Source organism: Ochotona princeps, chromosome 1, assembly GCF_030435755.1.
Source record: "Ochotona princeps isolate mOchPri1 chromosome 1, mOchPri1.hap1, whole genome shotgun sequence".
Lineage (NCBI taxonomy): Eukaryota > Metazoa > Chordata > Mammalia > Lagomorpha > Ochotonidae > Ochotona > Ochotona princeps.
This window is the reverse complement of record NC_080832.1, coordinates 34,034,703-34,049,142: the sequence shown is the minus strand read 5'-3', so window position 1 is coordinate 34,049,142 and position 14,440 is coordinate 34,034,703. Positions and strand designations below refer to the sequence as shown.

General features: G+C 38.1%; 1 protein-coding gene across 4 annotated transcripts in view; it reads left to right on the top strand.

Annotated features, from left to right (window-relative positions):
- Positions 1–14,440, top strand: part of LAMA2 (laminin subunit alpha 2) — a 634,064-nt gene that overhangs the window by 525,684 nt on the left and 93,940 nt on the right. For all 4 annotated transcript variants that reach the window (XM_058676547.1, XM_058676596.1, XM_058676658.1 and 1 more), the window contains one exon: positions 289–391. In XM_058676547.1, coding sequence (XP_058532530.1) covers positions 289–391 — 103 coding nt within the window. The remainder of the gene's footprint in view (positions 1–288; positions 392–14,440) is intronic.

The following is a 14,440-nucleotide window of genomic DNA, read 5'->3' as shown; positions in this document are numbered from 1 at the left end:
TCATTTGAGAAAATACCCTCGTTGTTTATCCTCCAGCTCTCTGCAGGTACAGCCAGCCCCATTTTCTCCACCTGCCTCTTAAAGATATTAAAAATTCTCTTAGGAACCTTTTCTCTACTCTAAGAAACAGTCTCCTGATTACCAAATATGTGCTAAATGGCTGACAGTCCCAAATCTGCAGTCTAGAACACTTTGCTGAAACTAAATTCTGTACAGACACTGCCTTTAAGTAGTTCTATTTTTGATTCCACGGCTTTGAACACTAGATATTCTTCTCTCTGTCTACAGGCAACAAGTCCCCAGGGTTCATTGAAGGAAGATGCCAAAGGCTCCTTGCAGAAAAGCTTCAGGATTCTAAACGAGGCCAGGAAGCTAGGCCAGGATGTACAAGGTGAGTCTGGCCACTGTTTTTATTATATTCAGACTAAATTTTTTGTAATTGACAGGACCATCTATCACACTGTTGGAGAATATAATATATTGAATGTGATTTGTATGATAATTCTATAGTCTTAATTTAATGGAAGTTATGTTCTCACCAGTTTTATCATGTTTTTGTGTTAATATCTTATTTTATATTGGCTACAAGTTAATCATTTAAAGACTAATTCCACAGTATCAGTTTAACTATATCTAAAGCATCTCAGCATTCTGCATGACAAATTTTTAACAGTACCAAACTTCACTTGGTTCCCTTCAGGAATGACAAGCACAAGAGTCTGGGTTAGGTGGATGTTGCATTGTCTATGAAAAAAAAACTTTAATTTTATTAGTGGATTCTGAAAAGTTTTCAAATTTTTTAAATATGCTTTTCCCCCATTTATTATATTCCTGATTCAAACATCAAAATGTAGTGAATATTCTCCTATATTTTATGTTTGTGTTGATGTATTGTTAAGCATCATTACTCTCTATGTAAGATAATATTTCTTCCATTCCTGTAACATTTTTCATTTGAATGCCATTACTTACTCTTGTTTACTGCAGTCTCGTCTCATAGAATTTTTTGGCTTGTCCCCATCTTGCCAACCTACATAAATATTCACGGTGCAAGACTCCATGTTTTCATAATGTTAATCTTTATTCTTGAAATGTTTCACCCTGCCTGCAAACTTTTCATCTCACTACCTTCTACCTGACCAAGCTTCAGCCGAAATGTTATCTACTACAGGGATCCTAGTCCATTATCAAGTTCATAAGTCCCCTCTGCATATGATTTCACGTTCACTTGTCGAATACTGAGTCACAGACTTTGTTCTATCTTCTTCAAAAAAGACATAGGATCTTGTTAATTTAGATCTTCCCATCTATCTCATTACTGCTTATTTCAAATAAGTTAATTATATTTTCTTAGCGTGATTACTCTTTATCCTAAACACATAGTTAAATAATTTGCACTTGGAATGCTGTAAATTAATAACCTTAATATTCAGTAAAAGTTGCTGTGGAATTAGAAGATCTGTCTCCCTTATATATAGCAATTTGATAGTGAAATAGTTCAGAATGTGTATAATGGTTGAAATAAAATTCCCAGCTAGCACTAGTGTGCGTAGAAGATAGATCTTTTTGCAATCTGATAATGACTGTAAAGAACCAAAGTACTTTTCCCTGTTGGATAAATAGAGGTGAACCCCTTATTTTGTGCACTCGCTCCTATCCAACACCTTTCCCCAGAGGAAGGTTAGAGGCAGGTAAGTGACATGACTTGTTCAAGGTCAGGGACGGAGGCAAATCCTCCCATCCTTCAAGCTTTTAAAATTTTAGTCATTGTGACGATTATGGGCATTGCCTTTGACCTTCAAAAAATGTTATGTTGGAATAGGAATTTGGCATAACTTGAAAGACTGCATGATTTTCCTACATTCCTGTATCAGCATGGCTGGATTTGCCTCCTAGCTCCAGGTTTGATCACAGCTTCCTGTATGGTATACTCTGAAAAGTAGCAGGTGATAGCTCAATATGCGAATGTCTGGTACTGACTGGAGAGATGCAGATGGAATTCTTTGCCCCTGACTTTCTTTAAGTCTATCCCAGGCAACTTCAGACATTGGGAAGTAAACCAGCAGATAGAAGGGTTTTCTGTTTCTCTCCTCTCCTTCTCCTCCCTTTTCTTCCCGCCCCCCTTTTCACCACTGTCACTCTGCCTCTCACAAAAATAAAATTAATAATTTTTACAGAAACATCTGAAAGACCTTATGTGCAACTAAAAAATAATCAAAAGAAAAGGAAAACATAAATAGGCATAGCAATGGAAATGCAAAATCACATCAAGTTCTAAATGAGGCCCAGAATAAATCCAACTACAGTGCTTGAGCAGTATTCTTGCTACAAAAAAATAATAATTTTTTAAATCTAAAATACTGAGTTAAAATAATGTTTTCTCCTGACTACTGAGTTTATTGGCCCCACCTTAAATTCACACTTGATCTATCATCTTCACTCTGCACTACTCCAAGCCCTAGCCTTGGCCCCAGCCCCATTCCCTACAACCCAAATATTGGTAGTACACCCACAAAAGAAATGCTATTTTTAGGTACTTTTCCACTAAGGTAAAAGGAAAAACTAAAAGCAGGAGTGCTTGAAAGGGTTGGGAGACAGAACTGTTCATTAATTTAAATGTCTCTCTCTGTGTTTCAGTTAGTACATTATTTAAAGTAATGAAAGCCTACAACTACTCCAGTAATAATTCCTCCAGAAAACCAAGCCAAGACTATGACAGAGATGACAATGTTTTCTTGCTACATTATGACATTCCCCTGATTTGTGGCCAATTATACAGGTTATAAAATGGCTGTTAATCAGGAAAATGCCATAGATTACCACCAGGAGCGGCTAAAATGGGCCCTACAGAGCAAAACTCTTGACAGCAGCTATTAAAACAGAGATTTAGTCATTTTGTTCATCCTGGTTCCTGGAGCTAGAAGGATTAAAGATGGTTGGGCCAGGTTACCCTCCATATTTCTGAAATATTGCTTAATTCAACTCGGTGCAACTCGGTGAGACCATGAGCTTCAGTCACGACTGGTTGAAACCTGCTCCCTGGCATTTTTGTGCTGTCCTTGACTTTAGGGAATCTGAACTTGCCAGTAGCAATTTGTTCTGCTTTTGAATCGTTGAGCATACATCTGTTGCAAGCAAATCTTAGATCTGAAGCAAGATGATGTTGCACTGATTGAACGCCTGAGCAGACACAGATCCTTGTGTAGATGGAGGTGAAGCTTGCTACAAATTGATTGAAAGTGTCTGAAGTTGAATTAATACCATCGTGTGACCTGCTGCCATTTTGCAGATAAATGGAAAGTATTGTCAATAAAACCATTAGTGAGGAGCCTGTGGAATGTGCACACAGCAAGCAAGGAAGTATTCTCTGAATACTAAGATTTTTAAATTATGCACTTTATATTGAATAGCTTTCAAAATTTATTTACTTCTTAATGTACTCCTCATTTTTGTCTTTTCCAGACATAAGTGGAATTATCTAGGGACTTAGAGAAAACTAAATATTTAAAGTGAATCATAACACAAGACATCAAAGATCTGTTCCTGAGCCCAAGAATAATGATTCAGTGTATTTCTTGGCATATTGTACTACTTTCCTACACACTAGGCTAAATCTTATTAATCTTTATCAAACCAATTAACATTTTCCTCCATACTATGGTCTCCAGTATTCAGCCTTTTAGCTCAGACAGGTGTATCAGAAATATTCTGAAACTGTAGATATAATACAATCACAACTGCTAATCTGTTGAGATCCCGTGTAATGGTTTTACAAAAAGAAACAACAGCCATACTGCAGTACAGTTAAAATGTGAAACAGGGTTGAATTCTGATTAAAGTGTCTTTGATTGTTAAGGATGCACTCCTTCTGAATTGGAATCCTGCCATTTGCCTGGCTCAGCCTTCTCAGAATTAGCCACGTGGAGGACTAATTCTGCCTCCTGGGCAACAATTGAACATTATCCTGAATGCCTTGGTCCATCGTAATGTGGATAACAAAGCAGTCACATCTCATTGCAACTGCTGCTCCCTTGTAAATAAAACTGTATTTTCTGGAGTGTGAACAGTAAGAAAAAGACTAGAGCTGAAAGGGACTCTGGTTAGAAGGCAAAACAAAAGTGACCAGTGTTAAATTTGGAGGTGCCTGAACCATTGGAAAAAGGTTTCCTAACGGTAAGATTTAGCTTGGTATGTTTAAGGATACTTAAGGAAGTTCATTGACAGTAGAATTAAATGATCCACTTACTTTCATGTCTTTTTAAAACCATGCATAGATTTTTCACAATATGCATTTCCATGAACATGTTAAAGACCCACTGGACAGCCCCAGGACTAGAACACAGGAAAAGAAGTAAGCCTTCAAAAACATTCCTATTGTCTTTTTCAAAAGAAGCATATATAATAAAAATGAAGGTTACTGATAAAACCTCACCCAGTCTGTGTTGTATGCTAAGAGTCTTGCATTCTGTAGATTTATACCCAAGCAAATACATTCAGATTAGAAACAAACATAAATGCCATCAAAAGCCTGAAAGATAACTAAGGTATGGTGAAGCATATATTAAACTAGAGCATACCTGTCATATTCAGAAGTTATTTGGATTCAGTTTCCTGACTGCCTGCCTACAGTCAGGCTTAGAGCACAGCCTGCAGAAATCAAAGTTGGGCTTCAGTGTCTGGTCATTCAGCTTCTCATTGCATTGGCTAGGAGATTGCTGCTCACTCTACCCAAAACTTAACTCTTTGGAAAACTTGCCCCAGACAAGCACCCCTTGCCTCCTTTCCTGAGCTATAGCAACTTCAACCAAAGCCAGGAGAGAAACAGAACAAGCACACCTATCATTGTTCAGCTGCCAAGTAAGCATGATGGCTGTTGGGAACAAGATCCGAGTTGGCACTTCACAGATCGGAACCAGGATTTTCATTAACCTGCCCCCTGTAAAATACAGGAACCTCAGAGGTCACCATATATTGTCACTTTAGTATGTGTGCCTGAGTGTATCTTGCAAAATAGGTATTCAGATAAAGAGCACAGCTCATGGTTGTGCTAGCTACTGGGGAAATGGAAACACTGGAAAAATATTCAAGAAAGAGCACAAGCCACAAGGTTAAAGCAATCATATGCGTTATCAGTACCCAGTGATTGTTGACAGGATGCAGAGTTGGAGAATTTTTTAAAAGTAGAAAGTTGGGGATTTTAAAAATTGCAAAATCTCAGGGCAGAAACTTTATCAAATCAATGTGCTGGGAGTCTGGAATAGAAATACAGTTGTAGCTTTCTCTTGTCGTTCCTCCTGCCTAGCTTCATATACAAGTCTTGCAATCCTGTGTTAGATATTGGATAGATTTAGGACAAGGTCTTCAATAATCTTACTATTTAAAAGACAAAGAGCTATACAGTTGAACGCAAAATGATTTACATGGAAATGTACTTCTATGTCCTCACAAATATCCAAACATGGGAATATAATCTGATAAAATTAATAAATTGAATATGCAATTTCTCTCACAGAAAACAAATTTTAAGACCAATACAAAATCATTGAAATTGTAGTACTATATAATTCCTATCAGTCTGTTGGACAATACTTAAAACAATGTTTGAAAAATGCTATGTCTACAATTTTCTTCATTGACGCCAATAAAACTTTGACTTTAACATAAATTACATGGATTAAAATATACCATATCAAAAATAATAAATATATTAAGTGAAAGATATGGATATCAAATATGAATTTTTTAGCAAGAAAGTATACAATATAAAAAATAAATTGCATAGAATAACAATAATTTAGAAGTAAAAATCAATTGAATCAGTGACAGTTTGAATAAACTACTATCAAAGTATTTGTTTTACTTCTATCATGAAAATAAAATTACACGTAAGTTTATAAAAAATCATCTGGAATGGGGAGAAGCAAAGAAATGGTTTTGTGGATCTCTTTCTGCTTTTATTATTGTTAATTTTGCAAAATATATTTTGCTGTTTGAGAATTTGGTTTTTTTATCTCTTCTATCTCTTTATGAACTTCTGTATTTGATCTGTCTCCAATTGTTGCCAAACCTTGTATTTCTTTCACTTTTTGAATGTATTTGTTTAAGAAGAACAAGTTTCCCATATTTCACATACATGTGTAAAAACAGGTGGGCGCTGACTGCTCTGATGCTCAGTTCTGCTGTGCTTCTTGTTGCTGCTTACCTTTGGTGTGGCCCTAACAAACCCTGTGAAAATATGCAAATGTTGGCATGTATGTAGGTCCAATTTTCTTAGCTACATTTTGGGAGATAATAGTTTCTTTTTTTTGACTTTTTTTTATTAATTATTATGCATTATGTGACAATTTCATAGGCTCTGGGAATCCCCCCACCCCTCCCCACGCCCCTCCCCCCTGGTGGATTCCTCCACCTTGGTGCAGTATTACAGTTCAAATTCAATCAAGAGTCTTTCCTTGCAAACATATACCAAACATAGAGTCCAGCTACTTATTGTCCAGATGGGTTGACCAGTTTCTTGGGGAGACCATTTCTGGTCCAAAGTTAGAGCTGGTAGAATATCATCCCAGTCAATTAAGAGTCCCAATATAACATTAACAGCAATTTGTAACATTATGGAATTGACATGGTTTTGCGTAACCAGTATGTTAAAAAAAAACAAAAAACAAGTTCTTAACCACAACCTATGTTTTGCTCATTGACATTTCAATTTTAGTTTGTATACAGGACCGGCTGCTATATACCTTAAAATGGGTATAAGGCACCATTCAGCTGTCCCGTGTCTATTTCATTTTAGTATTTAGCCATTTGTTGTGTTGAAGTATAATTTTACTGATCTTGGCAGATTTTAGGATAATCCAGACTGGCTTGTAACTCTAACAAGACATTTGTCAACAATTAAGGTGCAGAACATTTTTTTGGGGGGTGTGTGTGCAGGAAAGTCCCCAACACCACGGTGAAGAGTGACTAATCTTCGTGTCCCACCCAGCGAGGCATGAGCAAATCCATGCCAGCTCTTTCCTGTCAGATTCCAAGCTCTACTTTTTGTTGTTTGTCTATTTATTTTAGGTTTTTTTAGTTTGTATGATTGTTTGTTTGCTATGAGGGGTTTTCGCAGCGATCCTGATGGTCATTGCAAGGGAGGGTGGGGGTCCAGAGGTGGAGCCAGGCTCGAACCAGAGAAAGCTCTCCTCCCTGGTCCCGAAGGACGTTTATTGTTCTTCTGTTTCTGCGGACCACTCAGGGCTTCTGGTTGTCTTTCCGATGACGTTGGTTTCTGTACGCTAGTGTTTGGACTTCTTCCATCCCCAGCGGAAGCTCCAGTTGGGGGTGGGTGACCTCAGAGTACTTGGCCTCCGAGGGCATCCAATTCCCTGTGGCCTCCTTGGCAGTTGGGATATAGTCCTTGTTGCTCGTATTAATAGTTTGTGGTGAAGGTCTGGGAGTCTTCATGGTTGGGATCCAGGCTTTCTCCTTGCCACCTGCTCCACCCTGGAGTGCCCCCCTGCTCCACGCACATGACCTCCTGTTAAGAGGTTGTCAGGATCACACCCGATTCCCCCCTCATGCATTGGTATAGTAGTTTTACTATTGTTTAGTGCCACTTTGAGTCTGTTGTCTATGAATTACCAGATTTGATCTTGATAGGCTATATTGTACTTTTTCCTCACTCTTTTTATGGTCCTGAATAGTTTCATAAGAAACAAAGCTCAACTTGCTAGATTTGAGGCAAAATTTTGCTTCAAAAGAAAAAAACTGGACTAGAATTACAATGAGAAACTAATTTGATATTTTCTACTTGGTTTAGGAAACAAACTCTAAAATAGGAATGTTTAAGGAAATGGTTTTTCCAATCTAATTATCTTTTTTTAAAAATATATGTATTTATTTGAAAGGAAGAGTGAGAGAGAAAGAGAAAAAGAGAGAGAAGGAGATCTGCTCACTGTTACTCCCCAGATCTTCATTTCATTCAGGGCTTGGCTAGCACAGGAGCCTAGAGCTACATCTGGGTGTCCCATGGGTGGTGGGGCCCAAGCTCTACAGCATCTTCAACTGCTTGCACGGTCACATTAGCAAGGAGCTGGATAGGAGGTGGAGTATCTGAACCTGGGGCCAGAGCTCAGATAGGTGTCAATGATGAGTGGCTTATCCCACTGCATTGCAATGACTTTGACACATTAGAAATCCTGGCATAGTCTTTTTTGATTGTTTAACAACTGATAGGCAATTTAGCAAATATAACTTTTTTGAAAATTCTGAAAATTGATTTCACATTTAAATAACCATATCTACATATAATCATATGATATATATTTATTTTATGTGAGATGTAATTTTAAATAAATGTATATAGCATTTCATATATGTTAAATTGTTGTCAAGGAATAGGACAAGTATCAATAACATGTCAGGATTAATCAGACATCAAGAATCTTAACAGAAACATGATGTTATTATTCTACACAGGCCATCATCCACACTTTCATGATGATGCTCTTTATTTGAGAATGCAGAGATGTTTATACCCCAAAAGAATACAAATGTCACACAAAGGCTTTCATTAATTCTTATCTTATATGAAACTAAAAATTCTTAGAGTAATTGTTTTTATGTTAGTAAAACTTAATAAAGTAAGAGAGACATCATTAACACAGCATCTTGGTATGCTTTAGTCTGTTATTTACAACTCAAGGAGAGCATAAGAAGAGATAGTATTGAGGCCAGGGACATTCTCTTCCGTTATTTTTAACCAGAGGGAAACAAAAGGAAAGATAGCACTGCGGATTTCCATCTGCCACTTGGTGTTCCAAGGTTAGAAACAAGCCCATGTGTTCCTAGCTTGTGAATAGCTCCCTTGTCCACCGATGAACTCAACTCCTTCAATAACAGAATGATTTAATCCCTTGGTGTTGACTAAGATCAATATAGTTTTCAAAAATTTATGAAAATAATGTTTATATTGATTGGAATAAGGAAATAAACTATATGGAAAACAGGCAGCAAGAATAGGCAGCAAGAAAACGAACTCCTCAGAATCATAATGACATTAAGAGATAATTTGTAAATTTACAGGATCATTAAATAACACATAAATGTATTTTAGTTTTATAAGAAACAGTTCCAAAGGATCAGTTATAAAGGTTTAAAGTTAACATGTTTAGAACTCACTCTTAAAATAGAGAAATAACTGCCCGAAGACGGGAGGATTCAGAGGTGAGATGGAGGTTAGAGAACCAGTGCCAAGTCAGAATTAGATAGAAGGTGTTAAGTTCCAAGTGTTGCACAGCACTGTGGGATGACTGTAGCCCATAATAATGTATTATACCTTTACTCAGCAAATTGAAAAGAGGAGCTCCCAGGCTCCAACCACAATGAAAACAGAGAGATGTTGTTTACACTAAATAGATCAGTACCTATTTTATGCATGTGTCAATAATTCATGTTGTTTCTATACATATATACATACACATAGAAATTTGTGAATCAAAAGTTAGCATTTTCAAAATGAAATATAAAGCAGAACTTGGCATGTATGTGAAGCCTAAATCCCACCACTGTCTTTCCTTTGGGGAACTGGTCTTCCTGTTGACCTTTATCCAGTTTGTAAAAACGCATGTGTCCAATGGAAAAGAAATTAATGCCCTTAGGAACAGGCAATATTTAAAGGGATTGACAGAGGAATACCCCCACTTCATTTTGTAAGATTTATTATTGTTGTTATTTTTAATTGGAAAAGTAGATTTGCAGCAAGAGAAAGATCTTAAAGCCACCAGTTCTGACCAAATGGCCACAATGACCTAGACCTGAGCTGATCCAAAGCCAACAGTTTCCTCCAGGTCTCCATGTGGATGCAGAGTCCCAAAGATTTAGACCGTCCTCCATTGCTTTCCCAGGCCACAAGCAGAGAGCTCTATCAAAAGTGAAACAACTGGAACATAAACCAGTGCCTATTTGAGATGTTGTCGTGTGCAGGAGGAGGATTAGCCAACTAAGCTATCACACTAGCCCCAGAACTGCCTTTTTAAAAGTGTAGTTTTGGGGCCTGGCGGCGTGGCCTAGCGGCTAATGTCCTCGCCTTGAAAGCCCCGGAATCCCATATGGGCGCCAGTTCTAATCCCGGCAGCTCCACTTCCCATCCAGCTCCCTGCTTGTGGCCTGGGAAAGCAGTTGAGGACGGCCCAATGCATTGGGACACTGCGCCTGTGTGGGAGACCCGGAAGAGGTTCCAGGTTCCCGGCTTTGGATTGGCGCGTATCGGCCCGTTGCAGCTCACTTGGGGAGTGAATCATCGGACGGAAGATCTTCCTCTCTGTCTCTCCTCCTCTGTGTATATCTGGCTGTAATAAAATGAATAAATCTTTAAAAAAAAAAATAAAAGTGTAGTTTTGGATCTCGTTGCTTTATAAAAATGGTTAATGTTTAGAAAAATAAAACATTTCTAGAATCTGAAAGGTCCTTTTTCTTAGATGATTCCAAAGATTTTTGCCTACAAGAAAACCCTAAATAAATATTAAAACTTTGAATTGTGTGCAGGTGGCAGGGAAGGCATGAAAAAATTTGAATGGAGCTTTAAAGTAGTATTTTATAAAAATGAATTCCATGAAAATAAAAGTTTATTTTAAATGTTACTAGACAGCAATTTGGTGATAGACTTCATTTAGTAGTATGCCCTCAAAATTATGGGAGTTCTACAGATTTCACTCTTGCAACTGGGAGATTTGCTCAGATAATTTAATTATATCAATTTCATGCTAATTAAAAGTAGATATTGCATTTGACAGACTTGAGAGTTTGAATAGTCAAATAGAACATCTCTATTTAAAAAAACATCCTGATATTTAATTGAGCAGGAGTACTGTATACATGTGCTCAGGAAATATAAAAGGGAAGCAAGGTTCTGGATGAAGTTGTTTAAGTGACAAAGTGGCTGGTATGTTACGGTAGACTAAGCCACTGATTACAATTCTGGCATGTCATATCGGAGCACGGATTGAAGTCCCAGCTGCTCTGCTTCCAATACAACTTCATTATTGCTCCTGGGAAAGCAGTGTGAGCCAAGTACATGAACCCCTCCCACCGTGGAAAACTCACAGTGGGGAGCTTTGCAGTCCAAGCCTTTGCAGCAATTTATCTGGTTGTGAACCACTAGATGGAAAATCGAACTTGCTCTCTCTCTCTTCTGCCCTTTCCTCCTCCCTCCCCTAATCCCCCTCGCTTTCTCCTTCTTTCCCTCTTTCCTGGCACCCCTTTGTCATTCTGCCTTTAAATCAGTAAAATACACATTTTTAAAAGTGGACATAAAGAAGATAGGGATATAAATGACATTGCAGAAAATTGATAAAATAAAAAGGCATTGCCATTTGCTGTCTATGGTAAATTCATAATTCCACACACAGCCTGCAGTTAATCCCGTTCATTAATCACTTGAAGGAAGGTGTTATCTTCAGTTACACGAGTACAAGAAAACAGAGGCAATAGCTGAAGCCACACTTGCCAGCTATATAAACAGTAACATTTTCATTGTACATTATATTTTCAATGACTAGAATTTTATATAAGAAGGCAATTATTAACAATCAAAGAAATAGTGCTTAACAGTTTCGAGATCTCACAAAGCATAGTTTGAGGCTTCCAGTTCTAATTTAACTCATCTCAAATTCACTTTTAGTACTACACAAAGAGCATGACTATGTGCTTATTATTAGTGCAAGTGACTTTCAAAATATTAAAATTTTTCACTCTGAATATGTCTAGTACAATTTGGTAGACATAGAAAGGAAAATTATACTATCAGGTTCATGCATAGTTTGCATCTGCTGCCTGCCATATGAGCCCCATTTTTTTTTTCAAAATTCATTCCAGGACCCTTGTCATACTGTATAAAGAGAGAATGAGAAAGAGTTAGCCACAGTTAACTCTGTGTGTGTGTGTGTGTGTGTGTGTGTGTGTGTGTGTGTGTGTAAACTTTCAGAGTTGTTGGCTGTGGTCTTTAGAAAAAAATGACTTGGCCACAACCTCTAGATGTAAAAGCTTAAGAAGTAAACAGGGAAACACTACAAAACATAGTTGCAAATTATAAATTGGATCCTCTCCTCCAAAAATTGCCAGTGAAGAATTGGGTTAGACTTTCATTAAACAATTGCCAATATCAGCCCTGTTAACAACTGAACCACACGCATCCTTTCTGTTTCACACTTGTGAGTCCCTGAGGCCTCATAAATCTTTTCTTTTAAAACCAACCTGAGAGTGCTTATTTTCCTGTATTTTCCATGCTAGCAATTTATAAGTCTCCATTTTTTACGTTTTATGACACAGTTTCATAGGCTTTGGCATTCCCCTAACCCCTCCTTATGCCCTCCCCTCATGTTGGATTCCTCAACGTTGTTGCAGTATTACAGTTCATATTCAGTCATGATTCTTTCACTGTGCATAGAGTCCAGCCTCTTATTGTCCAGATCAATTCAACAATTTGCTTAGGAGACCATCTCTGGTCTGTAAGTAGAGCTGGCAAAACATCATCCCCTCCAATGAAAGGCTACAACATAACATCAACAACAATTTACAACATTATGGAGTTAATTGACATTGTATTGAGTGACCAATATGTTAAAAAATGCAAGTTCTTTTTTTTAAAAGATTTATTTATTTTTATTGGAAAGTCAGTTATACAGAGAGAGGAGGAGAGACAGAGAGGAATATCTTCCATCCGATGGTTCACTCCCCAAGTGAGCCGCAATTGGCCGTTGCTGTGCCAATCCAAAGCCGGGAACCAGGAACTTCTTCCAGGTGTCCCACGCGGGTGCAGGGTACCAAAGATTTGGACCGTCCTCTCCTGCTTTCCCAGGCCACAAGCAGGGAGCTGGATGGGAAGTGGAGCTGCCGGGATTAGAACCGGCGCCCATATGGGATCCCGGGGTGTTCAAGGCGAGGACATTAGCCGCTAGGCCACGCCGCTGGGCCCAAAATGCAAGTTCTTAACCACGTCCTGTGACTACTTCATTGAAATTTCAATTTTAGTTTATACACAACCAGCTGCTATACACCTTAAAATTGCTCTAGGGTATTATTCAGCTGTCTCATGTCTATTTTCATTTTAGTATTTAGTAGTTTATAGTACTGAAGATGATTTTTACTGAACTTGGCGAATTTTAGGAGAGTCCAAATGGGCTTATAGCTCTAACAAGGTATATGTTAACAATTGAGGTGCACAACAGTTTTAGAAGGGATGTGCAGAGAAATCTTCAATACCTTAGTAAGCAGTGTCTAATCTTTGTGTCTTGCCTAGTAAGGTATATAGAACAGACCGTTTCCTGTCTGTTCTAAGCTTTCCTTATTGGTCTCTATCTAATCTAATTTTTTTGGTGGGGGGCACCAGAGTAACCCTGATGGTCATTGCAAGAGATGGTTGGGACCCAAAGATGGAACTAAGTAAGGACCAGAGAAAGCTCCTCTCCTGAGTCCTAAAGAAGTTAACTGCTCTGTTCCTAAGGACCGCTCAGGGCTCCCGGGTGTTGTTCCAGTGACATTAGATCCTGTGAAAAAGGATCTGGGCTTCTTTCATCCCATGTGGGAGATCCGAAACTGAGTGGATGACCTCAGAGTTCTTGGCCTGCGAAGGCAGTACAATTCCCAGTGGTCTCCTTGACAGCTGGAATGTAGTTCTTGATGCCTGTACTGATAGTCCTAGGTGAGAATCCGGGAGTCTCCAGGGTTGGGATACAAGCCTCCTCCAGTCCTCCTGCTCCACTCTGGGGTCTCCCCATGCTCTGTGCATATGACCTCTTGTTAAGAGGCTGTCAGGATCGCTCTTGATTCCCACTGTATGTCTTTATAGTTTTTGCTAATGTCTAATGCAGATTAGAGTCTGTTGTCTATAAGTTACCTGTTATATTCTTAATAAGTTATACTTAATATCTTCCTCACACATTCTAAGAAGGTGGAAGATTTCTCTGCTGTCCCGACCCATTACAGAATAAACATAGGGTATTAAAAGCATATTAGGTTTTACAGTTCTTTGATGTAAATCATAAGCAATCTGACTCACATTGATTATTGGTTCATTGGTTACATCACAATATCTTACTGCATGTGATACAGGCTATTTGAGGTTGAAATAATATTACAATTTACAGGCACTATTTTTCAGATTGACATCATTTCATCTTAAATTAAGGCAAACATGTGGTGTCTAACCTTTTGGAATTGGCTCATTTCCCTTAGCATAATGGTTTCTAGTTTGGCCCATTTGGCCACAAAGAACTGCATTTTTTTTTTTTAATAGCTGAGTAGTATTCCATGGAGTAGATGAACCATAGCTTTTTTATCCAATCTTCTGTTTATGGGCATTTCGGTTGCTTCCACATTTTTGCAATTATTGATTGTGCTGCTTATGAACATAGGGGTGCATGTTGGTTTCTGCTGTTACAGCTGTTTTGGATATATT